We start from the raw sequence: 18291 nt of genomic DNA on the forward strand, positions 1-18291 counted from the left end.
GTCTTATGAAGACATTTCAGTGACAGTTCTTTCCACAAAAGCTCCATTTGTAAATGCTAGTTCTCCCCAAAGTAGTAACACCCAAACAATTGTTATTTTTTAATATATTTGGATTTAGTGGTAACTCAGATGAAGAATTACAGTGCCCCAGGACAAGACTTTTAGAGTGGTTCAGGCCATTTCTGGCAAGTCCAAAGAAAAACAGCACTGAAATAAGCCCAGAAAGGTGAGTAACTGAAAAGGCATCATCCCACTTCCCTATTCCTTCCTTCCTCAACAAAGAAAGAGTGTGTACATACATATATATAGATATATGTGTGTAAAAAGCATAGAATGTAATTATCATACTATTAACTTCAGTGTTACATCAACAAAACTCACCACCTGTGGCTTAGATCTGTCCTAAATAATGGTTGAGTTTAACAGCAGTTAAGTAGCTAAATATTTGAAGGAGCTACCAGTGCTGGATATGGCAGAAGAGGAATTAGCACCTTATGCCATGATATGGCAGAAAGGTTTTCTCCCTATATATGTACATCAGGAGGCAGTGACATAGGAACAAGATTCCATAAATCATGCCAGTAGGGTTCTTGAAAAATCTGCATTTTATCACCTGTTTCCTGACATTCTGTCAGCAGTGTATGATTCTCAGATACTTTCCTTCTTTCCCAGAAAGCAGATACGCTAGTTTGGCTTTTAGACTCACATACATTTTTGATGCTTTACCAGTAGCAACTTGAAATCTAAGTCATTAAACATGTCTAGCCTAATGTTTGCCCAGCATCTGTCCATAATAGGTTCTTCAAGGGAATGTACCAGCTAGTATCAGATGACCTACCAAAGGAAAATGTTTTCCTAATCATATTTATTGGTTGTAGCCAACTACCAGCTAGCAAATGAGGTACAAAAATACTGTATGCAATTGTATACACACTTGCACACAATAATCTGGGAAAATAACCAGATTAAAAGTTTTCAGTGCATCCAGATTATTCTACAATGAGTGTTACTCTTTGGCTTAACTAAGTAAAAATACGTACTTAATAGGTAGAGAAAAAAAACACCACCACCACCACCACTGTTTCTAACATAACATTTAAATAACATTTAAATAACATCATATTTTGGTTCATGTAATTTTATGGGTCCGTCTTGGAATTATATTCACAACATGCTTGACATTCCAAAACGATAAAGCAATGTATGTAATAAAGTAAAACAAAATATTAAATTTCAGTCCTTGGTTTTGCATGAAGACAACATATTGTGAAGAATGATTACTTCAAAGCACAGCACATTATCTGTTGAGCAGTTAATGCTCTAGTATAGTATAGGAAGAACAAATGTTTCAGAAGTTTGCTTCCCTTGTTTACTACTTGCTAACACACTTTTCAAAGCATCAACCAAAATGGAACGAGGTACAGAGGGACACTGAGGAAATGTTATCCAGCTACTTCAGAGCTATGAAAAAAAATCTGTACCTTTTTACTTTGAGAAATGTTAGATTTAAAGTTGATGTATTTCATGTTTTAAATCTAAAAGCAAAATGCAGTTTGGCTTCTTTTTCACCATCCATTTAGAGGTTTGTTTTTTTGTAGCTCTCCTCTCAACTCACTCTTCTAAGTCACCCAGAGCTCTTTATGATAGCTATGTTTCTCAGTAACCAACTTCGTCACAACAAATTTAATTCACCTAAGGGCTAAGTAAGAATATGTGTAAATCCTATTCAGAGTATCAACACATAAAAGAAATTCAACTTCAGAAAACTCTGGCATAACTGGGGCACCATCCCAACTATTTCCAGGCAAAGTTAATGAAGACAGTGGTGGGTTCTTCATAAAGCTCACTGAATGGAACTGCTATACATTCTTTCCAAGAAGCAGAGCAAATCAATGTTTTGAATGGTCTCCGTGAATCATGATCCTTGTCCTATATATTATCGTGCTTAGTTTTTATCCACCAGTAACTGTAATGTACTCAGAAAGTAAATTCAACAAACAGCTGCATATCATTTAATTATCTGAAGTTTAAATATGAGAGTTCTACATCCCCAGCCTCCTCACTCTCTTCTCACACTTTACTGGTGGCAAAATTCCACAGAGACTCTTTGTACTGGGGGTAAAAAGGTCTTATGGAAGGCAGACCTTCTTGCAGCAAAAAAAAAGCCCTCTGAAGGAACGTTTAGGAGTTTAAGAGCAGAACCCATACCAGTGGGAGATAGAAACTGAGCTTCTGTCACATTTTATTGATGGAAGTTTTCAGTGTTATGCTACTAGTTACTTAACGTTTTAAGACAGTGACCTATTTAAGAATAACAATTACATAAATGTGCTACATGAGAGGGCTGAATAAAAATCTTTCACTTACCTGCCCATAGTCTTCAGACACTAGGATAAATCCATTGTTGTCTATTAGGTAACAGTTGATTGCCTGAAAAAGTAATACCATCATTCAGTTCTAACGTTAGTTTTGGGATGCAGTAATGTTATTTCATTTACTTCCAAATGACATTCTAAACAAATAAAGCCATCAGGTCCTTCTAATGGCTAACCTAACTTCTAAGTTTCCACCAATAGGATGCTATCTGATCTAGATTTTTATGCATATAGTTCATGCAAAACAAAAAGATGTATATAGAAAGAGAGGATGTAAGATAAACTGTAAACAAATATAAAAAGAACAGGGTCATTGTTTTTTTTTTTAATTCATTCTTAAAAATAATTCCTTGTAACAAAGTTGCAAAGGCACAGAGCTGCTACTATTGATTGCTTGTCCTGTGTTGGGAGAAAAACATCAGCACAATGTCATTACCCTAATGATGTATTAATGAAAACACAGTGTCTGCCTGGAGGACTAACAGGGGACCAGGTAATATTTTTTAATTTGGTCAGTGGGGGAGGGAACCAGAAACTTCTGCATAAGAGGCCCCACAGGTCTCCTAAAGCTTTTCAAATTGTGTTTTTAATTGGGAACTGGATCCAGAGGTAAGACTGTTAGCATTTCGTAGGTCAGACTTATAACTTGTATATAGCAAGATAAACTGAAATCAGTGCTTCCCTCTATACATTCATACTCTATTTTAACCTCAAGTGAGTTATTTGCTACAGGCAAAGTTTTAATTACTGTGCTTCGGAGTTTAAGCATAAGGTACAACTCAAACCATGATATAACTCAGTTTCTCTTCATCATTGCCAAAAACCTACCTCAGTGTTAAATCTATAACATATTTCTATCATTGGTCTAAATCAGCTAATGTTTCTAGTGACATCTTTGTTTAAAAAAAAAAAAAAAAAAAAAAGAAAAAAGAAAAAAAAAAAGTAGGATGGCTTCCAACACAGAAATCATCATGGCTTTGCTTTTAATTCAAAACCTTTCCTGCTGAGAAGAGGCTGAACAGAAAGATGGTGAAATGTGTTACTCTCTGTGCATGCAGTAAAATCTCTTTGCAGTTTTTGAAAGAAAAGCGTGGGTGATCCTGCAGCAGCACTTGTACAATTTGATTTTTCAAAATTTCTGGGTGAGTCTGACTCTGACTCTGTTCCATGTGTTGTTTCTGTTCTATGGGACTTCAGAAGGAATTTACAGAATTGTTTTAAAGAAATGTTGGCAGGAATTTAAGTTGTTTTGTTTGTTTGTTTGTTTTTGTTTGAGCTTTTGTTGTGTTGGTGTTTTTAAAGGAAAAAAAATATTAAAAGAAACTCAAACCAGGCAAAAGTTTGAAAAGAATGTAATTCCCTAACACAAGTGTAGGATATGCGTTCTAATAGGGGAACGTAAGCTTCACACCACCCCAGTGGCAGAAAACCTGTCAAAAAGGAAGTCTGAAACAACTAATTTCCAACCTTTGATCTGCCAGAAAACCAAAAATTGGCAAATGCAACCTGAAAAGCTGATGACACTGGCAAAGATCTGAGTAGTGCTAATGCATTCAGAAGAGGCAACTACTTAACCTCAGTGGTGTATGAAGAGTGGAATTTCAGAAGTAGACTGTAACTCCAGAACACATCTATCCCCTAAGTAAACCATAAACCTCCCACGAACTTTATAGGAGAGGAACTAAGTCAACAAAGACCTCTTTCAAGGATACATATTTGCGGTTGTCTTTGGATGAAAGATTAATCCAAAGACAGAGCATTAGAAATAGTATTTCTGCGCAGCATGGAAAATGTTGAAGAGTAGTTACACTGGACAGGAGAGCGTGGACATCATTTCATAGCTCATGGATTATGTTCAACTGGAAAACCACTGTCCTGACAAAAGAATTAGTAATCATGTATTGAATCTCTATGCCATAGTCATGCAATTAGTATTTTCCAAAATTCAAAATTATATTAACAACATAGGATTGCTATTTCATATGGGCAGTTGGAAGAATTTGCATTTTGCTGTGTGAAGATAATAGGGTTTCTACTTCTACCCATTTTAGAAACTGAGAAATTTAGGCCATTCATTCATCTACCCACCAGCAAGATAAATATCTTTTGCTATCCAGTACTGCATTAAAGAATCATTTTCAGATGAAACTTAGCACTGACAAAGCACAGTAGGGTGCATTTACTTTCAGCAAATCTGAAACAGAAAATGTCAAATGCAAAATTAATGCATAGGATAATAACATTTGCATAGACTAGAGCTGTATGAAAAAGGCTTAATTCACAATGGCTCACAGGTGTTGGAAGTGAACTATGCACAGGTTTGCCCAAAGGTTCAAGTTCAGTGAACTTGAGATTTCAAGGGAATGTTCCGCAGGTAGAGAGTCCCTGAGCTTGTAAAATACAGCAGGCATGAAGTCCAGAATAAACACACCAAGAATGTTGACTGAGGTCTAAGAACACATTTGGAGCACAGTAACTTTGATCAAGTTCAAGTCCTCTATGTATTTGTCACAGCTCCAATATATAACAGTAATGGAATGTTATATGGGTTACAAAACTAAATATGAAAAAGAAAGAAAACAAAAAACTAAAATAAAATGTGAGGCACTTGGAAAACAAGAAAAAAAAAAAAAAAAAAAAAAAAAAGAGCAAATCCAAAGCTGGAAAAAGAATAGAAAAAAAAATATTTCTGAGGAATTGCAAATCTGTCATGCTACTGTATTTTACAATGAAAATTATTACAAGGACTCGTCAGCTAGTTTCATGTGAATATTGTGCCTATCTATTTCTATTAATTTCATTTCTTACTACTTCTAAGTGCTTTAATTTGTTTAGTAATTGCTCAGCAGAGATTTTCTTACTGTTGAGATAAGGCAGCTTTGAAATATTAAAGAATACCTATAATATTTGACTGAGTCAGATTAATAATATGTTTTGTCATTACAAAAATAAAATACAATAAAATATAAAATAAAATTCAATAAAAATCTTGAAACATCTACATTACCTAGTTTCACACTATTACTGAATTTCTCCCTTTGCTTATGTGGCTCCTGCTGGTGTCAAGTGAAAATAGCTGAATAGCTGAATAGCTTTTAAAAGGACTGTGCTTTCTTTGCATACCAAAGGAAGTTCTGCATGAATACTCAGCAAAGTATACCTATTTTTACTAACTAGACAAAGGAATAAAAAGAAAAAAGTGGATTATTTTTAGAATGTTGAAATCTTTTTTACTTTATTCTTGGTTCTTTGTCATGACGTACTAAAAATACTTCTCCAGTCATGATAATATCCTTAAGTTCCTGTTTTGATGAAGCAGCTAAACATGTTGCTGAGAGAATGCCTTACACAAGAAAGTGTGTACAACTACTCTGGTACAAATGGACTAAGGTCTATTTCATGCCAAAGATGGCATGATTGTCATAGTTCTGTGTTTGGCTTACTGCAAAATTTTCCAATTATTTCTTGTTATTTCTGACTTCCAACTGTTAGAGGTTCTAGTATATGAGGTATGCTGATTTGATCAGTGCTCAACTTCTGCAATTGCTGATGTCTCAACTTTCACCTTCATCCCTGGAATGGTTTTTGTGAATTTCATATCATGGAATCATAGAATCCTTAGAGTTGGAAGGAACTTCTGAGGGCATCTAGTCCAACTCCCATGCAATGAACAGGGACACCACAGCTAGATCAGGTTATCCAGGGCCTTATCCAGCCTTGCTTTGAAAGTCTCTGAGAAAATTGAATTTACAAATATATGTCCTGGACTCGTTTTTCAATAAAACACATTTCAGCATCAGAGTATTTGGAGTTATGAAGTAGAATCCTACCAGTGAAATTTCTAATACAGATTATGCATAATTTAAACTTTTTAGACATGAATTTTCACCAAACGAATCCAAAAATTAAAATTGTTTGCCTTGTATATATATATATATATAGAGAGAGAGAGAGAGAGAGAGAGAGAAAGTAATAATAGCAAATGTCAGAAAGAGCTCCTCAAATACATTTGTGAACATTTTTGACCATAGGAGTTATTTCACTTCATGTAAATATATTTGTCATCACTAATTTTTTTTATGTGCTAAACATCCATGAATAAATTTAGTGCTAGACAACATACTCCCAATGAATCTACTATGGAATAGGTAGGAGTGCAGTCAAGACACTGGTAGAGGTGGAAAATGCTGTGATTTTAGGAAAAATACATTAATATAGGACATGCAGCATCTCTGCAGAAAGAATGGAAAGTCTCATTCAAATGCTAAAATAGTCAGGAAGAGATTGTTACGTAGATACTAGAAGTCAGATAAGAAGCGACAGCAGAAAAAGGGAGAAAATAAAGACTTACGGAATAATACAAATAATACATTGTGGTACCTATTTTAATAATTAATGACAGAAACTTGTGAGAACTTCAAGATCTTTGGAAGAAACAGCTTCAAGAGAAGAGATGAGGGACTGTTTAAGCATCAGTTTGCAGAGCAGTATTTCAGTTTGCTAGACACGTACTGTATGTAGCGCTTTGTTGAGAAGGATGTAAGTGGCAGCAGAAACTGAGGCTGCACTGACTGCTCACATCTGGTGATACTAAGAGCAGCTGGCCTGAAAACAACTGAGCATGTATAAAACAAAACAGAATAAAACTGTATAAAACTTTACAGTTGTATAAAAAATGTTATTCTATGTTAAAAAAGATTGTAAAAAATATTACATCAGCACAAATTACAGAGGCAAACAGACGCTTTTTACATGTGTTTTGCAATAGTTCTTTAGGGCACGTATAAAAAGAGGATGTCTTATTCATCTGATTATCTCCTGTGGTTCTAGAATTACTAGAATCATCATTTTTCAGGGTAGTGCTTCTGAGTTATACAACTACAGCCTGCAGTTTTTATTTCTAGTCCTACAAATTAAGGTTTCATCATACCTAAATAAATGTATTTTGTTCTAGCACAGCTATCTGGTGATCCCGGTCTCCTCCACCATTGCTTAGTTTGGAGATCACACAGGGCTGTCATCAGTAAAAGTTTATGGGTTGTTTTTTTTTTCCAAAATACCAATAAGAACTGTATATGATACAATAACAAAAATGCAAACCTGATTTTCTATGATCTCATGCATCTAACTCCTCCACACATATAAATGCAGCTTGTGCTTTGTTAACCTCTTTTTGATTCATTTAACTTTTGATAAATTGCTTAATCAAAAGATCATATAGTCGGATATCATATGCTTTGCAAAAATCTATGCATAAGATACCTAATATATTATTTTCATTTACCAAAGTTTACCAAAATACACATTACTTAAACAACCACTTTGGTGCGTTAATTAAGAACTACTGACTCAGACTACTTCTTTCCTATTTCTGAAATGCTATTTTTTTATCCATTCTGCATAGGCTCAACTTAAAGTTCATGTTTTATACTAGCGTGAATATTAGATTAGCTTCTACCTCAGGTGAACAATAAAGAAGATAAAAATACACCTTTGAGAATCTTCATGTGACTTCCAAAACTGGATTCCTGAGCAGAATCTATTGCAATGCATACTTCAGGTATCGCTGTCAATCTCATAAATAAATGGATGTTCACAAGGAATTATAAAATGAGTTTCACTATATAAATTGCATAATAATTAGAAGGCAATTCCTAATTACATCAGAAATTGTCTGAACCTCTCACTATACATATAATCAAGTTCATGCTCTACTGCAATGGAAACATAAATGGAAAATAAAGAGCTGTTAAATACTTACTTCATCATCACAACTTATTGCACATCTGCCATCAAGAGATGCACACTAGAGACAATATTAAAAATAAATATTTTCAATTCCAGATTGATGATTATGAAAAATGACAGTTTCAGAAATAAGGTGAGTGCTATTATAATGATGTTGAAATTGATTACATTTTTATCAAAGGCCCCAGTTGTTCTAAAAGCAAGAGAAGGAAAGTTTTATATCTGTTCACCAATCTTTTTCTGCTCCTGTCTGCACTCACACTGTATCACTTTCAAGTGTTTTAAACATCATCATCTCCTTTTTGTTAGAAGCTTGGAAATTATTTATCAGTAAGAATACAAGGTTTTCTAATTGGGGTGTGGGAGGAGGAAGGGAGGGGTTGGACATGCATTTTAGGAGATGTTCTCTGGAATCCTGAGGAAGTGTATGATTGTGTATGTTTACTCCCTTCACTGAATACACATGCTATATATCCTAAACATCTTAGCGATAGTTTATCAAATACTATAGATGCCAAGCATAATTCAGTCACGTCGTTTAGTTGATTGATTTAGGTGATGCTGCAATTAACCCAATGTCAGAAGAAAGGTACTAGGTTTGCAAGAAGGTTCAATTCTGCTATTACTGAAAATGAATAGGTATCACAGCTTGGTCTGCTGCTTTCCTTTTATCTGAAGGAGAAAATTAACATGTGTCAGATCAACAAAGCAACTCCTTATATATAACAACTTTTTTCTTTGTTTCCATAAATATGGAATCAAGCATACTGAACATCCTTTTCATCTGCAATTAACTAGAAGGTTATAATATAGTGTAACAACTTATGTGAGGTATATTTCAAATAAAATGCTTTACAGCAATTTTGTGACAAAGTAATTGTGGATCAACTACACAGCTAGAAAGATGTTGTGAATTCAATGACAAGGAAAATTTCCATTTAAAACATACCTGTCTGCTTGCTGTCCAAAATTTACGCTGGAAAAATTCAAGTTTCATCTGTATACCTACAGCTGGGAAATACATAAATAAAAACAGTATGTTATATAATTGCTTCAAAACTATGATTTGAAATAAATCAAAAGCAGAAATAGTCCTATAATAAAGAGGGAAAGAAAGTCCCATAATAAAAAGACACTAGTGATTAAATAGGAGAGCACATAATTATATTTCAAATATTACTAATACAATGTGACAATTACACAAGGAAAACACTGAAATTACAGACATCTCCATATTACTCAAAAGAAGCACAAGCTGAAGATATTTATGTTCAAACCTATCTCAAATTAATATTCTACTGATGGTAATACAACAGCTGTAGGAACACACTCTCAGCTCTACGTGCTGAAACACACAAACGTGCTAAAACAACAGGAGACTGTTGGTTAATATTTCAAGTGATCATGTATAGGAAACTTGAACAAAATTTCATTTTCTCATTTCTTATATTGGATCCACACTAAGAATCATAAGAAAACCTATTTACCTTTTTATCATCGGTAATTGTTTTTTTTGCAAATATAAACATGCTGATGTCATGAACATATTTTTCTTCTGTCTTAGCAGGCAGGAAAAGGTATGTGCATAGCGGGTTATAAATAGTTTTTTACTATCAATAACTCATTGACGTCTTTGCTTAACAGAGTAAGGACAGAAATCCATCTCTTCTTTAGAATGAAATCCAGAAGAAACTCTCTCCAACTGCATTTTATTGTCTAGTAATTTATTTTACAGTCAATGAGGAGATGCTGTCTGACAGCCATGCAACACATGTTTTCTACATCTGTTCTTTGCCTTTAGGTTTACTCCTAGTATGCAGGTGATCTGCACATCTCATTCCTTTTTCTGAAATGGAGGAAATGCATACTCTCAGGAAGTTTCCACAAATACATCTCAAACACAGAAATATCTGCTATACCAGTATTTGAAATTTCAATCTCACGTCTTACACTTGTAGACATGCATTTCAGCATGTATGAGTCAATGTAAAGACATCAGCTTGTATTTCCTAGATTTCATCAAGTGCAGTCTATGTCTTGTTTTACACACGTGAACATTTCTTTTCGAATCATTGAAGAAACTGCATGATCAACAGATGCAGAAGTAGGTATCACGCTGATTCAAAACCTAGACTTACCTTGAGCAGTCAAAGCCTCAAACTTGTAAAGAAATCATTAAAATATCATTTCTCATGTAATTAAATTGCATGTATATGTAACCTTATGCAGGAGTTTGGACGTCAGGAGAATCCTCCCAATCTGAACTATTTTATGATTCTTAGAATAAAGTCTAAAATGTGAAGAGAAAAGCTAACTACGTAGTCTAGACTCTTAAATAAAACAAATGTGTTCTAAAGGTCTTCCAGTGACCAGTGTAAATTTCATACCACCAGACAAATTCTGAAAAGAAACAAGATATTTACAAGAAAGCTCATCTGTAAAACATTCCATACGAATGTTTTAATCAGTTGCATGATGGAATGCTGTAGCACAAAGACAGCTGAAGTCCTTGGACTAATTTCTGTGAAATGTAGAGCATCCTTCTTCATGAGAATGAGAGGACACAGACAGTTACAGCTTTACTTTCACAAAATTAGCTCTATGAATTTTGATACTTAGGGAAACTATGATGAGATATAAGAGACCAGGAATGAATACTGAACTCGCTCACTCTCAAGCAAACACACTCTCAAGAGTAATGTAGTTATTGTAGAAAGGGAGACCAGACTTTACCAGTTACTGCCTTCCTTCCTTCCTTTTTCAAGATTGATTCCATTTATTTCCATACCTAACTTCTAGAAGAGCTCTATCATCTATCTCTCAGGTACAATATCACTGAATGAAGTAAACTTCAAAATTAAAACTTTTGCCTGCTCTGCTCAAGGTCATTCAGTCACAGTGGCAACTTTCTGAGTATAACACACAACAAAATATGTATTTCCCATATGATAGATTTGCAATCCTTGTAATTGTTTGGGTTTTTGTTTGTTTGTTTGTTTGTTTTTGGTTGTTTTTTTTTAATGAACAGCTACATGATTTGTACCTATGTTTCAAGATTGGAGGAGAAAACATATCTCCCATATACACTGTACAGTGAAGACAGCATTAGGGATTTGCTTTGAATAGGGGTGTCTTGCTGTGAGATTTTCATCTCACCATTGTTTTACCTTTTTTTTTTTTCCCTTCATGAAAAATATGACATCACAACTTTCATGTCACTGAATAACTTCTATATTTCTTATGTGACATATAATAAATGACATTTATTTTTCTGTAACTCAGTTAGTAAGTATAGGATTAACCTTTATTTAAAAGAATTAACATCTCTATTCTACTTTTTTTTTTTACATATTCTCTACATTTTTTTCAATTCCTAAGGTGATACTAAAGCATCTTCACATGCTTTCCTCTGAGCTTTTCCAGTGCAGGATATTTTTGGTTTCAGAACCAATATGTTCTTATGAATAATCTCTAGTTCATCAGCATTCAGAACTTCAGAACAAAGTATTTGTGCTGGCATTTATTTTTGTATTTAAATTTATGTTTTATAAGCTGGCTACACGTTCAGCTAATGGGAGCTACCAGAGAGGCATGAAGGCTCTTTCTGCATGTACTTGTCTATTTTCTGTAAAACAAAATGTATCATTTCATATGAATACTCCAAATCCAAGTAATTGTGTCAACCATACTATCGAATTTACTTAGGCAACTTCAATAAGTAGCTTTAATGCTGTGCATGGATAGCAGACATTCAACATTTTTTTCCTCTGTTTAATACAGTGATTGGTATTTTGTAGCACATACTCTATGAAATAAGAAGTTTAAGAACTATCAATTTAATTTCTTGGCTCCATTAATTTTTAAATAATCCATTTCCATTTCCTTATGCATTTATTCCAAGGCTGAAAGTAATAATTCATTGTTTTTTTTAGGATGCTGTAAGAATAAAGTTATTGGGAAGGGCTCAACTTCCACAGAACTCAGGCCCTTTTAGTATCAAGGAAAAAATCTAAGAAAACAAATAAATTATTTGAATAGATCAGAATTGCTTGTATTCATCTCAAAATCTCCATGGTTAAGCAAACAGACAGAATGATAAGGAAATCCTCCCTCAATAAATTAGTCTTGTTCTGTGTAGGGAATTATAAGAGTTCTTGTACTCTATGTAAAAAGGCCCAACTCCTACTTAAAATGAGAGAGGAAAACAGAGCAGACTGATTTATTTCAAGCATGAGAGGAGATGAAACTCCCTATAAACCTGGGAGAGATAATCAAATCCACAGACTGAAGGAAAAAGCAGTAAAATGTAAATGGGTTTCCATTCTGTAGAATATCATAGAACTTAACACTATACAAAAGCAGAAGATTAGCAAGATTAAAGAAATATCATAAAGTATCTATTCCCTTTTTCCACAGTAGTGTATAGATAGCCTAAGGTAATTTATCATACATAAAAGATGCTCAACATTTTAAGGATAATTGGACATCCTTTTTCTGATGGAATTATCTTAAGGGAGGCTTACTTTGCTTTCAAAATAATAAATCTTGGAGACAGACTTGCAGCAGGATTATTTTTCTTTACCTGTACCACCTTTGTGCATTAAGCTGAGACTCCTTAAGATTTGTTTCTTTCCTACTACTTCTATTATCTCTTAACATCTATTAAAATACCTAAAAAAGTAAATGTGAATTATTCTAGAACAGATTTAATTACTTACAAAAAAACTGATTGCATTTCTTTTGTCTATAATCTAAGTCTTTGATTCAGTTCAAAATCTTTCTGTCTAATTTTGGCTTATCCAAAGCTTAAGAGGCAGAATATTATGCTCCATGGTACAATATTGAGCAATAAGCAGCACAACTGCCAAAAAGTACCTCTGTTAGAGATTAACTGAAGTGTCTCACATCCAAAGCTGATGTTTTTCTAAGTATTTATAAATATCTGTAAGATATTTATGTTAGGTTCTGTACAAAACGTTTTAGGTATTATAATTAAAAATAGTCAGTTGTTTTCTCAATACAAAAAGGGTTAGCTAATAAATTAAAGGTATTTCAACAGAATATAGTAATACGTAGTAATATAATTATGGTTATGTTCTCACTAATATTAATTCTTTCAGGTTACATTAAGCAAGACATGAATTAGCACTCACTGAATGTGTACTTCTCAGACTGCTTCTAGTCCCAGTTACAGTTTACTAGCACAGTAAAATTCAGTTTCAGTCTTCCAAACTTCACACTTCATTCAGTATTCTTCTTGATCTCAGTGACCTTTCAATTCAATCTATACCTATCTATCATTTTCATTTCTTTCATTTAAAAAAAAAAAAAAAAAAAACATGGCCAGAAATTTAACATGAAAACGTGTTGGTTTTTTTTCAGGGATACTGGACACTAAGTTTTAATTAGAAAGAAGCTGGGCCAAAATATTAAGTAATTGTGTGCTGCCTTCTGTTTTTCTTACAAACTGGACAGTTCTTACCCAAGGAAAATTAAATATCACATGTTTGGACATGTGGATTGTGATACAATTCATGAAATACCCTCTGCAGCATGTTGGTTATTTTTTGTTTGATAATTGTTTTTTCTTTAAGCAGGGTAGAGTAGGGGTTAGTGTCATTATTATTATTATTATTTTAATATTTATTTGTCATTTACAACGAGAAACAATATTAAGGAGAAATTTATCGGTGAAATTTATCAGTGTTTCTTTGTTTGGAACTTTTCATACTGTACTGCAGTCATTTTTCATGATAAATATTATGAGTTTTTTTCCACAATGACAAGAAATAACATTTCATAGCTGAAAAGAAGCTGACAATCTCTGTATTGGCTCAAAACAAAAATTATTGGACAAGCAAACCAGCAAAAAATAATAGACCTATCACTTGAATCTACTACATATTTCTTTACTCTTAAGTTATCCTAATAATATTCTAAAATTATTTTTAAAATGCTTTAGTGTTACGTTCATTCAAAATCCTTGTAAATGCACACATACTTTTGCACCAAAATTTGAGTTGGCGCCTTATTAAAACTTACCGATTGATTTTCCCAAAGACAAGTATTTTATTAACCTAGATACAACATGAAATAGAAAAAAAAACACAATCGCAATTTTTTTGAACTTTAACTAATGTTTAGAAAAAAAATATCAGTGTTATTATGGGTATTTTATCTTTATCCTTTTAGCTTCAGATAAGTGGGATGATTATACACATACATTTCTAAGTACCATATAAGTATTTATCAGTGTCAGAGCTTTGTTATGAGAGACAATACAGTTTTCATAACATGTCATAAGGTCTTAGCTAATGCATGGAATACTCCAGCAGGTGTGCTGAGATGCAACATGTAAAGATATGCATTCTTCTTAAATGGAGAATGGACAGTTGAAGATGTCCCCCTTTACTAACAGATCTTAAACGTACTATTTTCTCCCAGAATATGTTTGGAATTAGTGGTGGAAACTAGTTGTCTGGATGGAAACTCCCAAGATACAGCAAAGGCAGTGGCAACTGGTATTTCCTGGAGGCCAACCTTAAGCAGAAAGGGAGGAGATATTGGGAACTTGATGTGAGGCCAAGCTGAAAGGGGAGCAGGATGATGATTGCTGGGATGCCGAAGTTCATCCAAACTCAAACCACGGGGGAAAGCTGAAGGGCTTGGTTTGCAGCCAATCCCTGAAAAACAGAACTGCGAAGGGCAGTCTGTGAACATCATCATAAACCAGACTCCCTTTGACTCCCTGACACATATCTTCCTTCTGGAGGACTAATGAAGTAGCAGCAGGAGCAAGAGGAAGCAGAGGAAGGATATAAATTGAGTGGAAACATAAAAAAATATAGACATTGTTGACTGAAAGTCTTTTGACTTTTCAGGAGGCTTCACTGAGGAGCTTGGAGGAAAACAGGTTATCTGTAAATTATCATTCAGACAGTTATGCCATATTTCAAACTTAACAAGATAGTAGATGTGCTGCCAACATTGTAACAAAGGGCTCCCACAAAAAATCTACTATTTTACCCCATGATAAACTCTCTGCACCCAGAGTACAGCTCAAGGGAGCTACTTGGGAATGCGTTTGTAATTTTTCCAGGAAAAAAAAAATCTTTCATATTCCTGGAGGGAGGTAACTCCTTGGCATACAAAATTACAGTAAGTGCACTTTGCTGGAAATATATATACCTTGCTCCTGAGAAGTACAAGGAGAACATTGATAGTATAAAAGTGGTTTAAACTGTACGATTTAAAGACAGTGTAGTAGAGTATGGTTAAGCCCTGTCTGGTGTCTAAAGAATCCTTTACTGTGATTTTTAGAATATATCTGACTCATACTGACACCTGTTTCATTGCATTAGGGAAAGAAAAGAGAAGTGGAAAAGGGAAAAAAAAAAAAAAAGGTGAAAGAGAGAAAAAGAGAGAAAGAAAGAGAGAGAGAAAGAGGAGAAGAAAAATAGAGAAAGAGAGAAAGAGAGAAAGAGCATATTGAGTAGTTTTATTTCCTTAGGTGAAGCCCTAAACTTACTAGTTAGTGTGGTTTAGCTAGTATTTCTTTCACATCTCAGCCAACAAGCTGTGGTTTCAAGTTTGCAATTAATGAACCTCAAGAGACTTGGAGTTCAGAAAAACATCCAGAAATCAGGATCTTTATCTGAACTCTTGGAGGCTGTGACCAGATTCTCTTAGGAGATGTGAGGCTCTCAGCTTCTGCTTTAACTAAAATACACTGTGGTCAAACTTTGATAGCATTTCATTTTTTCAGATTTGATCCTGGCTACTACCTAACTCAGTTGAAAGACAAAGTTCTTATCAACAAATTTTAGCATTTGTGAAAAAGACTCATTTTAAAAATGGAAAAAAATATTCATTGCTCTTATTACAAAAGAGGTCTGTCCCTCCTAGATTGGAATTCCAGCATTTCAGAATGGCTACTGAGAATATACAAAATCTTATTAGGTAAACAGACAGTATATTCAGTAAGAAAACACCAATATTTTATCAAAATCATCATATCACTAAAAATAAGACTTGGATTCCTTCATAACTGAGTTATAATGTGACATTCTCTACAAAATTGCACTCTATTGTGATTATCAAATTACTTCGAATTGCTGTAAGACTCGAAGTAACACATTAGAAACATTATGGATTCTGTATTTGAAAGTATAAAGAAAACAGTAATAGTGGTTTTGCAAACCCTGTATATTATGCTTGTGTCTTTACGAACAACTGTAAAAGGCAGCAATGGTAAAAGCTACAGACAGCATACTTTTCCATGAAAATGTATTCGATTTTTAGAACTGGATTAAGATTGGCAATGATCTGAATACTTTCACATTTAGTTAGCTTTATTATTTATTCTACATTTGTAGGAATTCTAGCGTTACAAAACTCTGTCAAGATACTTTAATTATTCCTTTTAGGAATTACCTTTATTGGAGAAATAAATTTATATTTTCTTTCATTTAAGTGTGTGAACTGGAGAACAGCGCAACGAACAGGTCAGGCACTGAGGGACAGAATAACAACTTTCCATTTTTTTCTGTCTTATCACATGTTGGGAAAAAGAAAAAGCATCTGCAGAATTTCTAGATAAACTCAGGTAACCTTCAGCAGAAATATTTGCTTAGGGCTGATCTGAATATTCATGAATTGACAGAGATTTTCACACTGCTAAAAAGTAGCCAAGAACTGATTTACTTCATTAGATAAATGAAGCATCTTGCAACTCCCTGGTGTTACAAAATACAAAGAAAATTCTACTGACTTATCTCTTTCCAAATACATATTTAATTAATGCTTTTAAAGGATATTCCAAGAAAACAAACGTTAAATGTTAAATGTCAAAAACATTAAAACCAATAAAATCAAAAGGCACTGAGATTTTTAAAACTTCTTGATAAAATTTCATCACTGTTGAGTGATCTGTGCACCAGGTTATGACTATTCTTGAACTTATCTGTGAGTTATTAAATTCTAAAACTAGAATAAGTGCTGGCGTGTTTTCCACAATAGCAGTATAAATGCAATATTCTTTACAAAATCTATTACCCACATGCTTCAACAAGAAGTATACTTCAATTTATTTCCTAATAATGTGTAGGATTTAGCTTTCAATAGAGAAGTAAAGTATATTTTAAGAGAATAAATTCATATTTTTTAGGTAAATCAATATCACAGATACTAGCTCTAATCCTCTCTAAAGGAATAGCTTTGAAATAAATCGGGGGGTTTGCTGAAAGGTAGCTGTCCTTGATATTTCATTAAACTAAGGTATTATCACACAAAATAGCTGCTATCTCTACTAAGTTGTGAGATCTGTGTAAATGCAACTGGGGCTTATGCCTAAAAGGTGTTGAGTATTACTACTGCTCACTGTAGTCTGTGAAAGTTAAGGGATGCTCAGTGTATGATAGGAATAGAAGAAGCCCTTAAATATCCATTCAGAGAATACTTTTGATATGAATTTTCAGAAATGATGTTGTTGTATAAAGGTTCAGGTATTACTGACTTAGAATGAAAAACAGTCTTCCAAAGGCCAAAATTTCATAGCAGTTTCTTAAATTGGCAGTTAGGACATACGCACCTATAAGGACAGACAAATACCACTGGGATTTGCAGGAGCTCTTATCTCACATTGCAATTAGTGTATGTATGGGAGTTCTTCCAGAGTCTCTACTGTGTTTCTTCCTACACTAGTAGGCAACAGAATAGATTTGAATCACCAATTTTCAAAAAGTAGGCACCTCTAAACTACAGAGGCTACCTTGAATATGTTTCTACAATGTATTTACTAGAACATTTCATTTTCTAATTCAGTCAAATTAATCAGCTCTGCATTTTATCAGCAAGGATGCTTTCAGTATGTCTGTGAGGGAAGAAAAGAATATCTCAATTTTTTTCACTTTACAGAGCAGGTGTGCCCTACTCCAAGGGAAAAGCCCCCCTTCCTTTCATTAAAGAATAACATGTAATACATGTACTAGAAAAGCATTAAGCTTTTACCAACTTAAATAAAGTACATTTACACAGATTTATATTTGTATGTTGATTTTTATGTTTAAAAAGCAGCAAAACTATCCATAGAAGGAAAATGAGAACGCTAGCAGAAATTCCCTGCTTTATTCCATGATTTTAATTGCACTTAGAAAGTAACTAGAGGAAG

At 33.8% G+C, this 18291-nt stretch overlaps 1 protein-coding gene across 1 annotated transcript in view; it reads right to left on the minus strand.

Moving 5' to 3' along the window:
• CACNA2D3 (calcium voltage-gated channel auxiliary subunit alpha2delta 3) overlaps positions 1 to 18291 on the minus strand; it is a 397031-nt gene that overhangs the window by 38305 nt on the left and 340435 nt on the right. The window contains exons 28-30 of the mRNA XM_042823539.1: positions 9073 to 9134; positions 8137 to 8181; positions 2368 to 2430 (exon numbers count right to left, since the gene is read on the minus strand). Coding sequence (XP_042679473.1) covers positions 2368 to 2430; positions 8137 to 8181; positions 9073 to 9134 — 170 coding nt within the window. The remainder of the gene's footprint in view (positions 1 to 2367; positions 2431 to 8136; positions 8182 to 9072; positions 9135 to 18291) is intronic.

The sequence above is a fragment of the Centrocercus urophasianus genome, unplaced genomic scaffold (genome assembly GCF_019232065.1).
Source record: "Centrocercus urophasianus isolate 14NV4802_14NV808 unplaced genomic scaffold, USGS_Curo_1.0 seq_22, whole genome shotgun sequence".
In the NCBI taxonomy this organism is placed as follows: domain Eukaryota; kingdom Metazoa; phylum Chordata; class Aves; order Galliformes; family Phasianidae; genus Centrocercus; species Centrocercus urophasianus.